The sequence below is a fragment of the Lucilia sericata genome, unplaced genomic scaffold (genome assembly GCF_015586225.1).
Source record: "Lucilia sericata isolate MDLA Ls3-8-SP2 unplaced genomic scaffold, ASM1558622v1 Contig000995F_arrow, whole genome shotgun sequence".
NCBI lineage: Eukaryota > Metazoa > Arthropoda > Insecta > Diptera > Calliphoridae > Lucilia > Lucilia sericata.
Genome location: NW_023994978.1, coordinates 25,637 through 48,097, shown reverse-complemented (window position 1 = coordinate 48,097; position 22,461 = coordinate 25,637). Strand labels below are relative to the sequence as shown.

General features: G+C 29.9%; 1 protein-coding gene across 1 annotated transcript in view; it reads right to left on the bottom strand.

Moving 5' to 3' along the window:
- LOC119609516 (golgin subfamily B member 1) overlaps positions 1–22,461 on the bottom strand; it is a 59,109-nt gene that overhangs the window by 21,978 nt on the left and 14,670 nt on the right. Inside the window, 3 exon segments of the mRNA XM_037964339.1 lie at positions 227–394; positions 8,322–9,473; positions 11,191–11,316. Of these exon segments, the coding sequence (XP_037820267.1) occupies positions 227–394; positions 8,322–9,473; positions 11,191–11,316 (1,446 nt within the window).

The window sequence follows — 22,461 nt, the reverse complement described above, 5'->3', positions numbered from 1 at the left end:
TAAATAAAAAAAATCCAAACCAATTCAATTAAATAATAAAAAAATATTCAAACTCATGACAAAAGAAGGCAACATAACAAATCCATAACCAAGAAAAGAAAAACAAGAATCCATCCCATTTTAGTTGAAAGTATAAAATTATAAAGAAAACAAAACCAAAGAACGTAAAGTTGCTTCAAATCATAAACATTTTTTGTTTGAATGTACAAAATTAGAATAGACTCACCTCCTCAGAGGCATTTGCATAGGAGCTGCGTTCTTTTTCTTTATCCCTTAATTGAGCTTTTAGATTTTCGATTTCCTTCATAAACTCATCACGTTCCTGTTCACGTTCAGCGGCCTGTTCATCCAGAAATTGGCGTGTGGCCTTTAATTGCTTATCGGCCGTTATAATCTGAGATTTTGTTTGTTTAAGTGAGGAAGTTTAAGTTTTGATATACATATAATTTTTAATATATAAATAAGAAATATATACCTAGAATCTAGGACTTAGATATTTGATATTACTTAGAATAATAATAATAATACTTAACCCGATAATAAATAAAAAAGCAATGATACGGAATATGTTCAAAAATATTTACAATGTAGATCGCAAGATTTCAGTATAGAGATTTCAGAAGATACCAATTGCACTTTTCTAGAAAAAAAACTGTGAATGATCAGTTACTGATCAACACAACTCTTATATAGAAAACATGTGATCAGTAACTGATCAACAACTTTTCTATAGGAATAGTGTGTGATCCGTTACTGATCATGAACTTTTTTATAGGAAAAGTATGATTCGTTACTGATCATGGAAAAGTATAGGAAAAGTATGATACGTTATTGATCATGAACTTTTCTTTAGAAAAGTATGATCAGTTACGTATAATGAACTTTTCTTTAGGACAAGATCAGTTACTGATCATGAACTTTTATAGAATAAACGTATGATCAGTTACTGATCATCAACTTTTCTATAGGAAATGTATGATCAGTTAATGATCATGAACTTTTCTATAGGAAAAGTATGATCAATAACTGATCATAAACTTTTCTTTAGGAATAGTATGATCAGTTACTTATCATGAACTTTTCTATAGGAAAAGTATCATCAGTTACTGTTCAAGAACTTTTCTATAGAAGAAGTATGTGATCAGTTACCGATCATGAATTTTTTTATAGGAAAAGTATGATTAGTTACTAATGATGAACTTTTTTTATAGAAAGAGTATGATCAGTTACTGATAATGAGCTTTTCTTTAGGACAAGATCAGTTGCTGAACATGAACTTTTATAGAATAATCGTATGATCAGTTACTGATCATGAACTTTTCTGGATGAAAAGTATGATCAGTTACTTATCATGAACTTTTCTATAGGAAAAGTATGATCAGTTATTTATCATGAACTTTTCTATAGGAAAAGTATGATCAGTTACTGATCATGAGCTTTTCATTAGGAAAAGTATGATCAGTTACTTATCATGAACTTTTCTATAGGAAAAGTGTATGATCAATTACTGATCATGAACTTTTCTATAGGAAAAGTGTATGATCAGTTACTGATCATGAACTTTTCTATAGGAAAAGTGTATGATCAGTTACCGGTCAAGAACTTTTCTATAGGAAAAGTGTGTGATCAGTTACTCATCATGAACTTTTCTATAGGAAAAGTGTGTGATCAGTTACTCATCATGAACTTTTCTATAGGAAAAGTGTATGATCAGTTACTGATCATGAACTGTATAGGAATAGAAGCCTAAAGCTATATATTTTTAAGCAAATAAGACTAAAGTTTTGACAAAATTAAAGAAAGTTTGAGATCTTTGCTGAAGATCTTTTCTATATCGTTACACCGTCCAACACCATTTTTCACACACGAACCAAACCATATACATACGAAAGCACATAATTTATGTGGAATAACTGCGTACTCAGTTTTTCATTTTCTGATCGTTTGTCCTTTTTAAAGGACTTTAAAATTTGAGGTACATACAATTTTCAAAAATTTTTATAAAATATTTTAGCCACCCTATTATAACAATATGGATATCAAACTAAAGAGGACAATTGCAGTATTTATATCTCGTATTTTGTTTTATTTTTTAAGAATAAAAAGATGTAAAAAATATCCTTATAAAAGTTTATCCTTTATTATCCTTGAAATTTTATACAAAATTGTTCAACAAAAAATATTCATAATAAAGACATTAGAATGGAGTACAAAAGTCTGAAATTTGGTCTTCATAGCTAAATTTGTTTAATTTTTATAATTTTTTTTTAAATATCTCAATAAATAAATTAATAAAATTTTCCCCTCTGAAAATTTCAAAGTCCTTTTTTTGTTAAAATATTATGTAGAAAAATGAGAAATTTGATATTGTGGAACCGAGTTTCTTTATCTCTATGATAAAAAGTTAAAAAAGTGGAAACTTTGAAGAATATGAAAGGATAAAAATCGATTAAGGATATCTTGCATTTTTTATCCTTTCATGTTAAAACTACCTTCTGGGGAAGTATATTTTCCTTTTTAATTTAACACAATTATTCCGAATTCTATAGCTATTCTAAATTCCATATATCTTTTAAAAATATCTTTGACCTCCCAATAATGTTTTCAAAGTAGTTTATTATATAGTTTTCATTAAATATACAAAAGGGCGAAGGTATATCATGTGCAATTAGTAAACCACGATATAGATAAATATTTAAACAAGTAGGAAAGTATAACCGGACTGGGCCGACCATATGATACCCTACACCAGTTGTGAGTTTATTTAAAATGTGATTTACTTTAGCAAATAAAATATTTATGTTGAATTTTATTTCAATTGCGACATATTGAAGAAAAACTAATTTTTTGAAAGTGGCTTCATATAGGGGCTAGAGTCAAATATAGATTAAAGGCCTGCACCTTTATAAGTCAATTATGGAAGTTCAAGCCATATTTTACTATTATAATTTGTATTTATAATAATATTGCGCTTATCATATTATCCTGAAGTCGATTTTAGATTTCGGAACATGCATGTTTTAATCACTAAACCGTCACACAGTGGGGCAGAATGGAAATTTTTTGGAAATAAATCTGGCATTTCTAAACGGCTGATCCGATCGGGATAAAATTTGGCGTGAGCGTAGCCAAGGAGTATTCGAGTTTAAGTTTTGAAGATGAACCCTGCAGATGCCCCAGGGACGGCGCTGTGGCGGCTCAAAGTAGGGTACCTACGACATGTAAAATTTTTAAACTCGTGCCATTTTTTTGTTTTTCACCCAAATACAAAGATTTTTATATTTTGTGAAAGCGCTCGACGAGATCTTGAAAAAACATACTACTTATCTCTTATAATATCCGAGTTATAGGCATTTAAAAATTTAGTGATACAAAATTTACCATACCTTGGTCCGCCTTTTTTGAATATCGGGCGTAATTTTGGACCAAATGGACTCAATTTTTTCTTATTAGTTAGACAACAAAATTTCCAATAATATACAAAAAATTTCAGATCAATATTATTTACAGATCCAAAAATATACGTTTTTTAATTTAAAAATTCAAAAAATTTTAGATTTTTGGCGTTTTTTTGCCAAAAATGTGTCTTAACTCTTTTATTAAAAAAATAAAATTTTTATTAAGAACATATAACAATTTTATAGTTTACTAAAAGGTATCTTTACGCAGAACGCTTTGGCGTAAAAAACTTGTCCTATTTTTTGAAAATGTTGCCACTGCGTCCTTCCGAATATGACCTATTTTTTATCAAAACTTCAACTTTGGGCGACATGTTCTAAAATCCCAAAGCTGGGATCAGAAAACTGAAAGCAGTTTTGGAAACCTCAATATGTTTTCTATTTACTCCAAAAGTATTTTCCCAGCCCTGAAAGAAATGTGGACCCTATGGGCAAAAAAGTAAAAAATCCCATTTTTGGGATTTTCATTCCTATTTTTGGGAATTGCGGGATGCCCTTTGACCTTTTCAATTTTTTTTTGCATATTCTTATTTGAAATGACAAATTTAACAAGCGTTGAAAATTTCATTGAGTTTTGTTCATAAATAAAGATTTTGTCATATATTACATATTTGTTTAATTTCTAAAACTATGATTTATATCAAAATTTTAATAGGATCGCAGATAGCTACAACAATTTAGTCCATATTTATCCCTTAATATCATTTTTTAGTTAGATATGGAAATTCTCGACCCTTTACAGAAAATTTCAAGCCAATATCTCAATTACATTCAAAAATATGTTCATTTAAACCTGTGTCCTTTAATTTCATCTTTTTCATATTTTAGTATTAAGTATGACAGCACATATTTAAATCTTATATTTACCTATTTGTTTGCTTATCCTTATAATGCTTATGCTTAAATTTTCAAAAATTTATAACTATTTTTTACCTAAATTTTTTCGACAGATCATTTCGTTCTGTTTCGTTTATGATCATGTAGGTAAAAATATACAGGTAATGATAATTTCGATTCATTCACTAATAAGAAATATCAATGACTGAATTACAGGTTATAGTAATATAGTCCTAAATGTTAATAGATAGACAATTCGTAATTTTTTACTTTGGAATACCTGTATCGGAAATGACAAGAATTGGTATATAAGTAAACTTCTCAGATTTTAAGTACCATATTTAATAAATCTACAATGAAGATTACATTAAAGTACGAAGAGTTGTGTTCCGTTTTATGGAGTATATCTTCAAAAGGGCCAGAAAGAATTGAAGACATTTCAAATTATATAAAAACTACATATAGTAGAAAAGTAGACAAAACAGGCATATCAAAAATTGAAAACTTTTTAAAACTTTTTGATGTAAAAAGTAAGTCTGTGGATGGAAATCAAAAGAAATTTCGATTAAAATTTTGTAGTTGGATGGAAACTACTACGGAAATCTCAACTTACAACACATCAATAGGAGCGCCTTGCAAGTCATACGAAGACTTATGTTCAAGGTAAAAAAAGAGGGTCACACAAAAACTTTTTTCAATCTCAAATGAGGAAATTGCTGATACATTTAACGAAATGCTGAAAAAGGAAAACCAACATATGGATGTCGTACATATTGCAACTATTCTTCCTAATGCATCACCAAAACGACTTAAGCGAATTGTGGAAAGTATACCAACTCCAACATCATAATCAAATTTTACTGAAGAGGAAGCAATAGCGCTTATGTTGGAACTGGGTCTCAGTCGAAATAAGTACCAAATATTAAGGAAAGCTCTGCATGAAAAAGGACACAATATATTACCATCATACAAGGCGATCCAGGAAAAAAAAAACAAATTATCCTACTAAATCAACAAAAAATAATGAAGAATTGAGAGCTGCGGAAAAAAGCAGAATCCAAGAAGAATTTAAAGTTCAGATGGGATTAAACATCGACAAACCACTTTCAAGTTGCGGTAGTACAAATGACGGTAATACGTCGAGAAGGTTTTTTCGTGATTTTGAAATTACTTCAAAAATAACTGGAATCGACAAGGAGTTGCTTCGAAGAGTTAAAACTATTTTAATGGCACTGAATAGTAAACATAAAATTAATGAAAATCGATTTGGGGAATACACATCTGAAATTTCTAAATTACTTGTATCTCTGTATCCATGGAGGGAACTAACACCAACAGTACACAAAGTATTGTGTCATGGTCAAATAATAATTGAATCGAATATTCTTCCACTTGGAGAGTTAACAGAAGAAGCCCAGGAAGCGAGGAATCGAGATTTTAAGCATGTTCAACTATTCAGCTCAAGAAAATGTTCCAGGCAATCACAGAATGAAGATATTTTTAATAGTTTACTTCTATCTTCTGATCCTGTTCTTTCAACTATGCGAAAAAGATGGATTTGTTATGAAACTCTATCATCTCAAAACAAGGAAGATTTAAAGGACTTATATTACCTTCTGGATATGTATACCGATATGACAGATTATTTTATAGAAAATAAGTAGTGTTAGGAATTAACTATATAAGTAGGTTGTAAGAATTAATTGTATTATGTTTAAGATAAACAGTTCAAATAAAAAAAGCTATTATACTAACTGATGATATTGTATTAAATTGTGTTTTATATTTCGGTGGGCGGGAAAGGTAATTTGTGTGGGGTGATTTAGGTGTTGTTGTGCGTGGCTCATAATAAAATTATAATTTTTTTATTTTATATACAATATTATAATAAAATAATTAACTACATAATTTTTAAAAATTGTCCAAATATTTTATTCAACACCAAATGTATGTTCTGTCATACTTAATACTAAAATATGAAAAAGATGAAATTAAAGGACACAGGTTTAAATGAACATATTTTTGAATGTAATTGAGATATTGGCTTGAAATTTTTTGTAAAGGGTCGAGAATTTCCATATCTAACTAAAAAATGATATTAAGGGATAAATATGGACTAAATTGTTGTAGCTATCTGCGATCCTATTAAAATTTTGATATAAATCATAGTTTTAGAAATTAAACAAATATGTAATATATGACAAAATCTTTATTTATGAACAAAACTCAATGAAATTTTCAACGCTTGTTAAATTTGTCATTTCAAATAAGAATATGCAAAAAAAAATTGAAAAGGTCAAAGGGCATCCCGCAATTCCCAAAAATAGGAATGAAAATCCCAAAAATGGGATTTTTTACTTTTTTGCCCATAGGGTCCACATTTCTTTCAGGGCTGGGAAAATACTTTTGGAGTAAATAGAAAACATATTGAGGTTTCCAAAACTGCTTTCAGTTTTCTGATCCCAGCTTTGGGATTTTAGAACATGTCGCCCAAAGTTGAAGTTTTGATAAAAAATAGGTCATATTCGGAAGGACGCAGTGGCAACATTTTCAAAAAATAGGACAAGTTTTTTACGCCAAAGCGTTCTGCGTAAAGATACCTTTTAGAAAACTATAAAATTGTTATATGTTCTTAATAAAAATTTTATTTTTTTAATAAAAGAGTTAAGACACATTTTTGGCAAAAAAACGCCAAAAATCTAAAATTTTTTGAATTTTTAAATTAAAAAACGTATATTTTTGGATCTGTAAACAATATTGATCTGAAATTTTTTGTATATTATTGGAAATTTTGTTGTCTAACTAACAAGAAAAAATTGAGTCCATTTGGTCCAAAATTACGCCCGGTATTCAAAAAAAGGCGGACCAAGGTATGGTAAATTTTGTATCACTAAATTTTTAAATGCCTATAACTCGGATATTATAAGAGATAAGTAGTATGTCCAAGCATGTTTTTTCAAGACCTCGTCGAGCGCTTTCACAAAATATAAAAATCTTTGTATTTGGGTGAAAAACAAAAAAATGGCACGAGTTTAAAAATTTTACATGTCGTAGGTACCCTACTTTGAGCCGCCACAGCGCCGTCCCTGGGGCATCTGCAGGGTTCATCTTCAAAACTTAAACTCGAATACTCCTTGGCTACGCTCACGCCAAATTTTATCCCGATCGGATCAGCCGTTTAGAAATGCCAGATTTATTTCCAAAAAATTTCCATTCTGCCCCACTGTGCGTCATAATCACACGAAATAAAATGTTATATATTTTAAGGCCTGTTATCTCAACCTCCGGTTATCGTTTAAATGGTAGATATTCAGCCTGAAGACTGTCAATTTAACGTTATTACAAAAAATTAACAGACATTTAGATAAGAACTCCATTAAGCAACTGGTATAAATAATAAATTTACAAAATATTTTCAACAAACATATTTTTTAATTTGAATATAACATAACTTTAAAATTTTTTTACAAAAAACTAATAAAGATAAGAACATGAAATTATGGATTCTGGAACTCCATATTATTAAATTTGTCATATATTTTTTTCTAAAAAAACTGACTATAAAAAATAGGGATATTAAAGGATTAAAATTTTAAAGGACATTTTTTTCGTTTTTTTATTCCAACATTTTAAAACTATTTTATTCGTAAAAATACTGTTGTTCTCCTCTTTCAGTGGATACCCATATTGACCCACTACACCAAACCAAATTTTAGCTAAATATAATTATACCTACTCTTCCTTTCAAACTTTAAAGTCCTTTTAAAGGAAGAAACGATCAGAAAATAAAAAACCGAAAATGTAGTATAACTATATCAAGTATGTAGTTTCGAATGTATATGGTCTTGCTCATGTGTGCAACAATTTTTCCCAATTTGTTGTACGGTGTTATATATCCTCAAACTACATTTGTTTTGCTAGTTATTACAGGGCATGCTCACACTTTATCGTTACGATATTTACTTTTTGCAACAGTATTTACAAAACTACTTGATTTTTTTTCACATTTAAAAAGTAAAAACTTACCTGGGACTGTAAATCTTCACGATCTTTTTTACTGCATTCCACCACTTTATCACCCTCACGGCAAAAATCTTCAATCATTTGCAGTAGCTGGACAGTAGAATCATTATTCTGTTGTTTCTGAGTAGGAGTCGATAGAATATTTCTGGCCTTTTCCTGCAACAAAGCAAAACTGGAGGAAGAATGTTCGGAGTGAGATAAACGTTGAGGAGATTTCATGGAACCCAAGCCATAACCTTCATTATATTCTACATTATTTAAAGAACTTAAATGTGACAATTGATCTCTTAAATGCTGCAGTTCTTGTCCCAAATCTGAGTTACGTGATATGGTATGATCTAATTCTTGTTGTAGACGCAAACGATCATTTTCAGATTTAACCAAACGATTTTTTAATTCTACCAATTGGAAATTCAATTCAGAGGCATTATTAGTACTGCAGGAGTTATTATCCAAATAGAATTTATTTAGATCGGGTGGTAGAGAAGTAAGATTTTGAGCTTGTTGTATGAGAGAAGATTGGTGAGTGGGTAATTGTTGTTCATTTAGCGAATTAACACGTATAAATTTACGTTGTTGTTGCATTTTCAAACCATCCTCTTGTTCACTATCATGTTTCTCACGCTCACTAGAGAAACTTTCTCTTCTCTCTTTGCTGTCATGTTTCTTTACTACTTCCTCCGATAAATGCAACAGGAAAGAAGCTTCTGATCTTAAACGTTCTAAACAATCTTTAAGATCAAAATCTTCACTAATATCAGCATTTTTCTCACTAACATACTGCACCAAACTAGGATCTTCTACTACTTCCAGCAGACTTTGTACATCTGGTATCATACGTAATTTACTGGTATTTAAAGTATCATTTATCAGGGAGGAATTAAGGGTAAAGTCTTCCAGAGCATGTTCTTCTAGGGTACGATTACAGGATAAAAGACGTTGTACTTCTTCAGCTAAGTTTTCAGTTATATCATTTTCACAGTTAGCTACACACTTCAGCAATTCAGAGAGTACTTGTCTGAAAGCTTTTGACAACTCACGCAAACTGTCACGTTCACTGAGTAGTTTGTCAAAATCGCGTACAGAATCAAACGTAGAATGACGTTTGTTCTTGCGATTTAGTTGTTTTTCATAGTCTTGCTTTAAGCGAGACATCTGGAAGAGAGAGAACAGAACATAAATAATATAAAGAGAATAAAATTTTTACAAATAGAGAATCTCTATAGAAATGTAGTTGATCAGTAATTGATCACACACACTTTTCTTATAGGAAAGTTGTTGATCAGTAGCTGATCTCACATTTTCCTATAGAAAAGTTGTTGATCAATAACTGATCACACAATCTTCCTGTAGAAAAGTTGTTGATCAGTAACTGATCTCACACTTTCCTATAGAAAAGTTGTTGATCAGTAACTGATCACACTCTTTTCTTCACACTTTCCTATAGAAAAGTTGATGATCAGTAACTGATCTTACACTTTCCCATAAAAAAGTTGTTGATCAGTAGCTGATCTCACATTTTCCTATAGAAAAGTTGTTGATCAGTAACTGATCACACTTTTCCTTTAGAAAAGTTGTTGATCAGTAACTGATCACACTTTTCCTTTAGAAAAGTTGTTGATCAGTAACTGATCACACACTTTTCCTATAGTAAAGTTGCTGATCAGTAACTGATCACACTCTTTTCCTCACACTTTCCTATAGAAAAGTTGCTGATCAGTAACTGATCTCACACTTTCCTATAGAAAAGTTGCTGATCAGTAACTGATCTCACACTTTCCTATAGAAAAGTTGCTGATCAGTAACTGATCTCACACTTTCCTATAGAAAAGTTGTTGATCAGTAACTGATCACACACTTTTCCTATTGTAAAGCTGCTGATCAGTAACTGATCACACTCTTTTCCTCACACTTTCCTATAGAAAAGTTTTTGATCAGTAACTGATCACAGACTTTTCCTATAGAAAAGTTGTTGATCAATAACTGATCACACAATCTTCCTGTAGAAAAGTTGTTAATCAGTAACTGATCTCACACTTTCCTATAGAATATTTGTTGATCAATAACTGATCACACACTTTTCCTGTAGAAAAGTTGTTGATCAGTAACTGATCTCAAACTTTCCTATAGAAAAGTTGTTGATTAGTAACTGATCTCAAACTTTCCTATAGAAAAGTTGTTGATCAGTAACTGATCTCAAACTTTCCTATAGAAAAGTTGTTGATCAGTAACTGATCTCAAACTTTCCTATAGAAAAGTTGTTGATCAGTAACTGATCTCAAACTTTCCTATAAAAAAGTTGTTGATCAGTAACTGATCTCAAACTTTCCTATAGAAAAGTTGTTGATCAGTAACTGATCTCAAACTTTCCTATAGAAAAGTTGTTGATCAGTAACTGATCTCAAACTTTCCTATAGAAAAGTTGTTGATCAGTAACTGATCTCAAACTTTCCTATAGAAAAGTTGTTGATCAGTAACTGATCTCAAACTTTCCTATAGAAAAGTTGTTGATCAGTAACTGATCTCAAACTTTCCTATAGAAAAGTTGTTGATCAGTAACTGATCTCAAACTTTCCTATAGAAAAGTTGTTGATCAGTAACTGATCTCAATCTTTCCTATAGAAAAGTTGTTGATCAGTAACTGATCTCAAACTTTCCTATAGAAAAGTTGTTGATCAGTAACTGATCTCAAACTTTCCTATAGAAAAGTTGTTGATCAGTAACTGATCTCAAACTTTCCTATAGAAAAGTTGTTGATCAGTAACTGATCCCAATTTTCCTTTAAAAAAGTTGTTAATCACTAACTGATCATACACTTTTCCTTTAAAAAAGTTGTTGATCATTACACGATCACTCTAATTTATTAACATACCTCATCAGCATGTTTAATTTGTAATTGTGCAATTTCCAATTGACTTTTAGCCGTAAATTTCTCTCTCAATAATATTAATTCTTTGGGCCAATGTTGATCATCTGTTGTTGATTCCGATAATAATGTCTGCAATGAAAGAACAAAAAAAATAGGACACAAAAAATAAGTTTTAATATTAAAACGGAAATGCAGCAAAATAAATAAATTATGGAAAAAATTTTAATCCCCATAAAAGTTTATAGTTTTTACAATAAAATAATGTTATTTTTAGTTCTTTTAAATTTGTTTTATTTATATTTTTACAACAGCAGCAAGAAAAAAAGAGAAAAGTTTATTTTATGATTATGGCAGGCTGTGAAATATTCTGGAAAGATGGGAATATATTTTGTTTGTGATGATCATGACGGAAATGTGTGTAAAGTTTTGGTTGGTGAAGTGTTGTAGGTTGGGCTATATGAATTGTTTGGAGCTTTTACTGATAAACATATGAGTTACATATGGTGTTGTAGGAATATTAAAGGAGTTGAAAAAGAAGTGATATTTGTCTGATAGTAAAGAAAAGGGGTTTAAAACGATTTTTTATAAGTTTTTAATAGTCAATAAAAGTTTTTCTATTGTTTAACTAAAGATTTTGTTAGAAAGTGGAAAGTTTTTCTTGGTTACATGAAAGACAATAACATTAGCTTTTATATAGCAAAATATTTTTGAAATCCCTTAATATATGTCTTTGCTAAAGGGCCTCAAACTTTGAATAATTTCAAACTTTTTGAAAATTTTTATAATTTTAGAATTTTTTTCAAATCTCTCAAAATTTGCGTTTTGCCAAAAAGCTGAACATTTTTCTAGGTTATATAATAGAAGATCACATTAGCTGTCATATAGCAAAATATTTTTCAAATCCCTTAATATATGACTTTGCTAAAGGCCCTCAAACTTTGAATAATTTCATACTTTTTTAAAATTTTTATAATTTTAGAATTTATTTTCAAATCTCTCAAAATTGGTGTTTTTGCAAAAAAGTGCAACATTTTTCTAGGTTATATGAAAGACGGGAACTTTAGCTATTATATAGCAAAATATTTTTAAAATCCCTAAATATATATTGTTTCTAAAGGCCTTCAAACTTTGAATAATTTCATTGTTTTAGAAGTTATTTTCAAATCTCTCAAAATTGGCGTTTTTGTTAAAAAGTGTAAACTCTTTCATGGTTATATGATAGATAATAACATTAGCTTTTATATAGCAAAATATTTTTCAAATCCCTTAATATATGTCTTTGCTAAAGGCCCTCAAACTTTGACTAATTTCAAACTTTTTGAACATTTTTATAATTTTAGAATTCATATTCAAATCTCTTAAAATTGGCGTTTTGCCAAAAAGTGGTAAGTTTCTCTTGGTTATATGATAGAAGATAACATTAGCTTTTATATAGCAAAATATATTTCAAATCCCTTAATATATATTGTTTCTAAAGGCCCTCAAACTTTGAAAAATTCATAGTTTTAGGAGTTATTTTCAAATCTCTCAAAATTGGGGTTTTTGCTAAAAAAGGAAAATTTGTCAAAGTTATATGATAGTAGATCACATTAGCTTTTATATAGCAAAATATTTTTCAAATCCCTTAATATATGTCTTTGCTAAAGGCCCTCAAACTTTGAATAATTTCAAACTTTTCGAAAATTTTTATAATTTTATAATTCATATTTAAATCTCTTAAAATTGGCGTTTTGCCAAAAAGTGGTAAGTTTTTCTTGGTTATATGATAGAAGATAACATTAGCTTTTATATAGCAAAATATATTTCAAATCCCTTAATATATAATGTTTCTAAAGGCCCTCAAACTTTGAATAATTTCATTGTTTTAGGAGTTATTTTTAAATCTCTCAAAATTGGGGTTTTTGCTAAAAATGGAAAATTTGTCAAAGTTATATGATAGTAGATCACATTAGCTTTTATATAGCAAAATATTTTTCAAATCCCTTAATATATGTCTTTGCTAAAGGCCCTCAAACTTTGAACATTTTTATATTTTTAAGATTTTTTTTTTTCAATATTTCAATTTCCTCATTTCTTTGTTTTAATACCCTCTATAAGCAGTAAATTAATATAGATTTTCCTTTTTATAAAACGCCATAAAAGAAAATTTTTAAATATTTATAAAAAAATATGCAAATTAAATTAATCAAAGACGTCAATCAACAGCAATCGTTAAGAAAAAAAACATTTTAAAATACTTCTATATATAAAAAATTATAAAAATCAAAAACCAATTAAATAATGAGCCAATAAAATGTTTGTTTCTTATTTTCAAGAAAATGTCGATGCCTTCAATACCATTTGTCAGGGTTAAGTTTATGGTTACGATTGCTAAAAGTTGCCCCAAACACTTTTCAGTAGGAGAGCGACCGGCCAACTTTAAAATTAAATTTGAAATTTAGACGCCGTTAAATTTTTTTTTAAATTCATAACGTTTCTGTCCATCCTACAAACTAATAAACCATCAAAAAAACTCAAATGTTCAACATTTGTTATTATTTATCATATAAATCAATTTCAATTTAATTTTGTTTAAGTAAATTTGTGTTTTTTGCTACTCAAAATCTTTAACAATAATAATAATAAATTTTTTTTTATTAGAAACTGTTTTGTCATATAAACATTTATAATAAAACTATAGAGAGCGGCGAGACTCCCAAAGTAGTTCACACAAAAAGCAGAACTTTTTTAATTAAGAAATGTGCTGATGGATGACCCACAAAACTCAAAACTACTACTTCAACATAAATATTTGAAAATGGAGCCGAGCAGCCATATTTCTACACATGTTTTCTAATGTTTAGTTGAAAACGTATTTCATGTTTCTTCCCCTTCTTTCTTAACACATACATATGTTTTATTTCTTTTTTATAAACGTTAAACGTCAAATAAACTTCTTTACAGCAAAAGAACAACAACTTGACAGGTAGTTTGACTTTTAAACTGTCAAATTTTCTTTAGACACTTGAGTAAGGAAATAAACCTTAACTCAATATTTAAAGAAATCTATACTATTTTAATTGTAAACATTTTTTTAAACAAAAACCCCGTTTAGAGGGCTAAAAAAGAGTTCATTTAAGGAAGTGTCAAATATATGACACTTGACATAACAATAATATAGCTTCGTATAGAGAAAATGTTTTAAACTGCATAACCTTAATTATAGAAAATTTTTTGAAAGATCTGGGAAACTTTTCCTTCAAAAGAGATGTCAGAAAATGACAAAGTTTTTGTATAAAAAAGTGATCAAAATAGTAGTCGAAATCTGACAAACTTTTCCCATAGAAAAGTGGTAAGAATCTGACAAACTTTTTCTATAGAAAAGTGGTCCGAATCTGACAAACTTTTCCCATAGAAAAGTGGTCAGAATCTGACAAACTTTTCCCATAGAAAAGTGGTCAGAATCTGACAAACTTTATCTATAGGAAAATGGGAAAAAAGTTTTCCTATAGAAAAAATATTATAATCTGACTGAACTAGATCGGAACTACAACCGAACTAGAACAGAACTATAATTGAACTGGAACTGAACTAGAACTGAACTAGAACTGAACTAGAACTGAACTAGAACTGAACTAGAACTGAACTAGAACTGAACTAGAACTGAACTAGAACTAAACTAGATTAACAAGAACTAAACTAGAACTGAACTAGCACTAAACTAACACTTAACTAGAACTGAACTAGAACTAAACTAGATTAACCAGAACTGAACTAGAACTGAACTAGAACTGAACTAGAACTGAACTAGAACCGAACTAGAACTGAACTAGAACTGAACTAGAACTGAACTAGAACTAGAACTGAACTAGAACTGAACTAGAACTAAACTAGAACTGAACTAGAACTGAACTAGAACTGAACTAGAACTGAACTAGAACTGAACTAGAACTGAACTAGAACTGAACTAGAACTGAACTAGAACTAGAACTGAACTAGAACTGAACTAGAACTGAACTAGAACTGAACTAGAACTGAACTAGAACTGAACTAGAACTGAACTAGAACTGAACTAGAACTGAACTAGAACTGAACTAGAACTGAACTAGAACTGAACTAGAACTGAACTAGAACTGAACTAGAACTGAACTAGAACTGAACTAGAACTGAACTAGAACTGAACTAGAACTGAACTAGAACTGAACTAGAACTGAACTAGAACTGAACTAGAACTGAACTAGAACTGAACTAGAACTGACCTAGAACTGAACTAGAACTGAACTAGAACTGAACTAGAACTGAACTAGAACTGAACTAGAACTGAACTAGAACTGAACTAGAACTGAACTAAAACTAAACTAGAACTAAACTAGAACTGAACTATAAATGAACTCGCACTAAACTAACACTAAACTAGAACTGAACTAGAACTAAACTAAAACTAAACTAGAACTGAACTACAACTAAACTAGAGCTGAACTGGAGCTGAACTTAAACTGAACTAGAACTAAACTAGAACTGAACTAGCACTAAACTAACACTAAACTAGAACTGAACTACAACTAAACTAGAGCTGAACTGGAACTGAACTTAAACTGAACTAGAACTAAACTAGAACTGAACTAGCACTAAACTAACACTAAACTAGAACTGAACTAGAACTAAACTAGAGCTGAACTGGAACTGAACTTGAACTGAACTAAAACTAAACTAGAACTGAACTAGAACTAAACTAGAACTGAACTAGAACTGAACTAGATTAACCAGAACTGAACTAGAACTGAACTAGAACTGAACTAGAACTGAACTAGAACTGAACTAGAACTGAACTAGAACTGAACTAGAACCGAACTAGAACTGAACTAGAACTGAACTAGAACTGAACTAGAACTGAACTAGAACTAAACTAGATTAACCAGAACTGAACTAGAACTGAACTAGAACTGAACTAGAACCGAACTAGAACTGAACTAGAACTGAACTAGAACTAGAACTGAACTAGAACTGAACTAGAACTGAACTAGAACTGAACTAGAACTGAACTAGAACTGAACTAGAACTGAACTAGAACTGAACTAGAACTGAACTAGAACTGAACTAGAACTGAACTAGAACTTAACTAGAACTGAACTAGAACTAAACTAGATTAACAAGAACTGAACTAGCACTAAACTAACACTTAACTAAAACTGAACTAGAACTAAACTAGATTAACTAGAACTGAACTAGAACTGAACTAGAACTAAACTAGAACTGAACTAGAACTGAACTAGAACTGAACTAGAACTGAACTAGAACTGAACTAGAACTGAACTAGAACTGAACTAGAACTGAACTAGAACTAAACTAGAACTGAACTAGAACTGAACTAGAACTAAACTAGAACTGAACTAGAACTGAACTAGAACTAAACTAGAACTAAACTAGAGCTGAACTGGAACTGAACTGAACTAGAACTGAACTAGCACTAAACTAACACTAAACTAGAACTGAACTAAACTATAACAAAACTAGATTAACTAGTTTCTGAACAACTTTTTCCTATAAGGAAGTTGTCAGATTCTGAGCAGCTTTTTCTTATAGAAAAGTTTATGATCGTGCAGCTGCTGTACAACTTTTATAGCTCTCCAAGTTTATGTAAATTTTAAACAATTTAATAAAGAATTATTGCTAAGCATAAAATATTATTATTATATTAATATATTTCAATATACTCTTTATATAAACAGAGACAACATTAAAATTAATTTTCCACCCAAAAGTAGAAAAACATAATAATAATTTCGCTAAAACTATATAAAACAACTGTACCCCATCATTTTACAATATTTGCGCAGTCCGCCAAAAACATAAATAATTTTCCTAAAGAAAACCACATGTAAATGGAAAATTATATAATAAACTATAACAACATAAATACTACACAACTAAAAACAAAAAACTAAATATGTATATTTTTGGAAATTGTATTTTTAACAGCAAAATATAAATACGCAGTTGAAAATTAAAATTTAAACGAAAAATACGGAAAATGAGTGCGAAAATAAGCAAAATTTACAGCAAATTTTTTAAAACAACTCTCATAAAAAAACGTATTTATGCTTCCTGGTGTAAATTGAAATGTATGTCATTTGTAGGATTACTTTGAAGTTGAAAATTAGCCAGTGAAAGTATTTATGTTCCCCCCTTAAGATAGTACAAAGTTTCCCCCAGTTCTTTAAATGATTGCTTGAGTACTTTACAATTTGTTAAAGTTTCCATTCATGCCAGATAATCCACTAGAATTGCTTGTAATTATTTTGTTTATTTTAAAACTTTTTTTGTCTGTCTGTCTGTTCTTTCTAAAATGATGATGATAATATTTAATCATTTATAAATGATCCCTTAAGTGATCTATCTTTGTTGCTTTTTAAATGTAATTTTACTTGATTATTGTAATTTATAAAACTGATAAGACCTACAAATTAATTGAGTATTAAAGTAGCAATTATATGTAAAACGAACACTTGTAGTGTTAAATAAATGTAAGATTCGGACAACTTTTCTGTTCATATACATATATTTCAAACGAAGAGTTGCTTTGAATCTTACTAATATTATATAGAAAAAGTGGTTGAAATTTCGTCGAATTTTCTATTGAAAAAGTTGCTCAGATTCTGAGCAATTTTCTATACAAAAAGTTGCTCAGATTCTAGTTCTGGTTCAGTTCTATTTCAGTTCTAGTTCAGTTCTAGTTCAGTTCTAGTTCAGTTCTAGTTCAGTTCTAGTTCAGTTCTAGTTCAGTTCTAGTTCAGTTCTAGTTCAGTTCTAGTTCAGTTCTAGTTCAGTTCTAGTTCAGTTCTAGTTCAGCTCTAGTTCAGTTCTAGTTCAGTTCTAGTTCAGTTCTAGTTCAGTTCTAGTTCAGTTCTAGTTCAGTTCTAGTTCAGTTCTAGTTCAGTTCTAGTTCAGTTCTAGTTCAGTTCTAGTTCAGTTCTAGTTCAGTTCTAGTTCATTCTAGTTCAGTCCTAGTTCAGTTATAGTTCTGTTCTAGTTTAGTTCTAGTTTAGTTTAGTTCTCGTTCAGTTCTAGTTTAGTTTAGTTCTCGTTCAGTTCTAGTTTAGTTTAGTTCTCGTTCAGTTCTAGTTCAGTTCTAGTTAATCTAGTTTAGTTCTATTTTAGTTCTAGTTTAGTGTTAGTTTAGTACTAGTTTAGTTCTAGTTTAGTTCTAGTTTATTTCTAGTTTAGTTCTAGTTTAGTGTTAGTTAGTTCTAGTTCTGTTCTAGTTCAGTTCTAGTTCAGTTGTAGTTCAGTTCTAGTTCAGTTCTAGTTCAGTTCTAGTTCAGTTCTAGTTCAGTTCTAGTTCAGTTCTAGTTCAGTTCTAGTTCAGTTCTCGTTCAGTTCTAGTTCAGTTCTAGTTCAGTTCTAGTTTAGTTCTAGTTCAGTTCAAGTTCAGTACCAGTTCAGTTCTAGTTCAGTTCTAGTTTAGTTCTAGTTTAGTTATAGTTCAGTTCTAGTTCAATTCTAGTTCAGTTCTATTTCAGTTCTAGTTTAGGTCTAGTTAATCTAGTTAGTTCTATTTCAGTTTTATTTCAGTTCTAGTTCAGTTCTAGTTCAGTTCTAGTTCAGTTCTAGTTCAGTTCTAGTTCAGTTCTAGTTCAGTTCTAGTTCAGTTCTAGTTCAGTTCTAGTTCAGTTCTAGTTCAGTTCTAGTTCAGTTCTAGTTCAGTTTTAGTTCAGTTCTAGTTCAGTTCTAGTTCAGTTTTAGTTCAGTTCTACTTCAGTTCTAGTTCAGTTCTAGTTCAGTTCTAGTTCAGTTCTAGTTCAGTTCTAGTTCAGTTCTAGTTCAGTTCTAGTTCAGTTCTAGTTCAGTTCTAGTTCAGTTCTAGTTCAGTTCTAGTTCAGTTCTAGTTCAGTTCTAGTTCAGTTCTAGTTCAGTTCTAGTTCAGTTCTAGTTCAGTTCTAGTTCAGTTCTAGTTCAGTTCTAGTTCAGTTCTAGTTCAGTTCTAGTTCAGTTCTAGTTCAGTTCTAGTTCAGTTCTAGTTCAGTTCTAGTTCAGTTCTAGTTCAGTTCTAGTTCAGTTCTAGTTCAGTTCTAGTTCAGTTCTAGTTCAGTTCTAGTTCAGTTCTAGTTCAGTTCTAGTTCAGTTCTAGTTCAGTTCTAGTTCAGTTCTAGTTCAGTTCTAGTTCAGTTCTAGTTCAGTTCTAGTTCAGTTCTAGTTCAGTTCTAGTTCAGTTCTAGTTCAGTTCTAGTTCAGTTCTAGTTCAGTTCTAGTTCAGTTCTAGTTCAGTTCTAGTTCAGTTCTAGTTCAGTTCTAGTTCAGTTCTAGTTCAGTTCTAGTTCAGTTCTAGTTCAGTTCTAGTTCAGTTCTAGTTCAGTTCTAGTTCAGTTCTAGTTCAGTTCTAGTTCAGTCTAGTCAGTTCTAGTTCAGATCTAGTTCAGTCTAGTTCAGTTCTAGTTCAGTCTATTGAGTTCTAGTTCAGTTCTAGTTCAGTTCTAGTTCAGTTCTAGTTCAGTTCCAGTCAGTTCTAGTTCAGTCCTAGTTCAGTCTAGTTTAGATCTAGTTCAGCTCTAGTTCAGCTCTAGGTCAGTTCTAGTTTAGATCTAGTTCAGTTCTAGTTCAGCTCTAGTTCAGCTCTAGTTCAGCTCTAGGTCAGTTCTAGTTTAGTTCAATTCTGTTCTAATATAGAAAAAATTGCTCAGAAAATCACAACTTTTATATAGAAAAAGTTTCTCAGAAACTGATATCTTTTTAATAGAAAAGGTTGATTAGAAACTGACAAATTTTCTATAGACAAGGTTGCTCAGAAACTGTCAACTTTTCTATAGAAAGTTGCTCAGACCTTGACAACTTTATAACAGAAAGTTGCTCATAAACAGACAACTTTTCTAAAGAAAAAGTTTCTCAGAAATAAAAAATTTTTCTCTAGAAAAAGTGCTCGGAAACTAACAATTTTTCTACCGAAAAAAATTGCTCAGAAACCGGCAAATTTTATATAGAAAAAGTTGATTCTGATCACTTCTGTATAAGAAAATAGTACAGACTTTGACCACTTTTCTATAGGCAAAGTGGCACTTAGTTTGATCACTTTTCTGTATAAAAAGTTGCTCTTGAACTGATCACTTTTGTGCTGGAAAAGTTGCTCAGATTCGGACAACTTTTCTATAGGAAAATTGCTGTTAAGAATAGGAATTTTTCCTTTAAATTTCTTAAAATTTAACAAAATTATTTACCATAAAATTTTAATACACAATTTTTGAAAAAAAATCCTTTGTTTTTGTTTATAATGTTTTTCACTTTAACACAATTTTTATTTAAAAAATTTCTTTTAATTCAATTTTATTAAAAATATTTAGTTTGTTTTGACACTTTTTTATTTGTTTATATTATTTTTAATTTTCTTCACATTTTACTTTTGCTAAGAGTTCGACGACGAAAATAAACCGTTACGTTTTAAATTCACTTTAGAAATTTACGCGCGACACTTAAATTTTTATTTATTTTCATATATTTAAAGAATTGTTTGTCATTATTTTCAATTAAGTTTATTGTTGATGTCTTTGTATGTATGTTTTCCCATAAAGAGAGGGGGGTTGTTTTCAAAATTTCTTTTTATTAAAAATATTTTTTATAAATTAAAAATTACACGCGTTTTCTTGAATAGAAATCAAAATAGATTGAATCTCTAAGTTCTTGAGAAAATTCACGCGAACGTATATACGCTTTGACTATACGCGATAAACTGTTGAGTTTTTCAACATTGATGGGAAATTTTAAATATAAAAATTGAAAGTATCATAAACAGCAGCATAAATGAGAGAGTAAAAGAGAGTGCAGAGAAATTACTATGATCAATGAGAAAACCCAGCCTGATTTTTGAGAGATACACAGAGTGAGAGAGATAGTAAATGTGAATCTTGTGAGAAACTTTGGGATATTTTTTGTTCAAATCTTGAAACCAGCAGGTATTTTTAATGAGTTTTAATTTAATATTTCTTTTTTTTAAATTTATTTCAAATTATTATCACTACTAATAATTAGTTGGGGGAATTGTTTATTATTTAAAGATTACAGTCGTGTGAAAGGTCTTTTGTAAAAGATTAAAAATTTTGTTAATATTTTTATAATTTAATAAGATTTATTAAAATTTATATAGTTGTCAATTGTTATAAGAAATATTAACAACTTATTTTATTATAAACACAAATTTTTGAGACAGCATGTCTTTGTAATTATTTTTAAATTTAAATATTTTATTTCATGCTCTTTATTTTTGAAATAAAGTGATTCTTTTGCAAAGATTTTTATACGTGTAATTTATATTTGTGCCAAAATTTTATGAACATTTTTGAAAAGAAAATATTTTGTGTGTCAAAGACAAATGATTTTTTATACTATATTTGAGATCCTATTTAAAATCTATATTATGTCACTTATAAAAGAATAGATATTAAGAAAATTTTCTTATAAAGTGTAAAATTTTTCTGTAAGAATAGATCAACCAACAGAACTGGATCAGAAATGGGACAGAACTGGAACAGAACAAGAACAGAACTAGAACAAAACTAGAACAGAACTAGAACAGAACTAGAACAGCACTAGAACAGAACTAGAACAGAACTAGAACAGAACTAGAACAGAACTAGAACAGAACTAGAACAGAACTTGAACAGAACTAGAACAGAACTAGAATAGACTAGAACAGAACTAGAACAGAACTAGAACAGAACTAGAACAGAACTAGAACAGAACTAGAACAGAACTAGAACAGAACTAGAACAGAACTAGAACATAACTAGAACAGAACTAGAACAGAACTATAACTAGAACTAGAACAGACTAGAACAGAACTAGAACAGAACTAGAACAAGAACTAGAACAGAACTAGAACAGACTAGAACAGAACTAGAAACAGAACTAGAACAGAACTAGAACAGAACTAGAACAGAACCTAGAACAGAACTAGAACAGAACTAGAACAGAACTAAGAAAGAACTAGTAGAACAGAACTAGAAAAGAACTAGAACAGAACTAGAATAGAACTAGAAACAGAACTAGAACAGAAATAGAACAGAACTAGAACAGAACTAGAACAGAACTAGAACAGAACTAGAAACAGAACTAAAACAGAACTAGACACAGAACTAGAACAGAACTAGAACAGAACTAGAACAGAACTAGAACAGAACTAGAACAGAACTAGAACAGAACTAGAACAGAACTAGAACAGAACTAGAAACAGAAACTAGAACAGAACTAGAACCGAACTAGAACAGAACTAGAACAGAACTAGACAGAACTAGAACAGAACTAGAACAG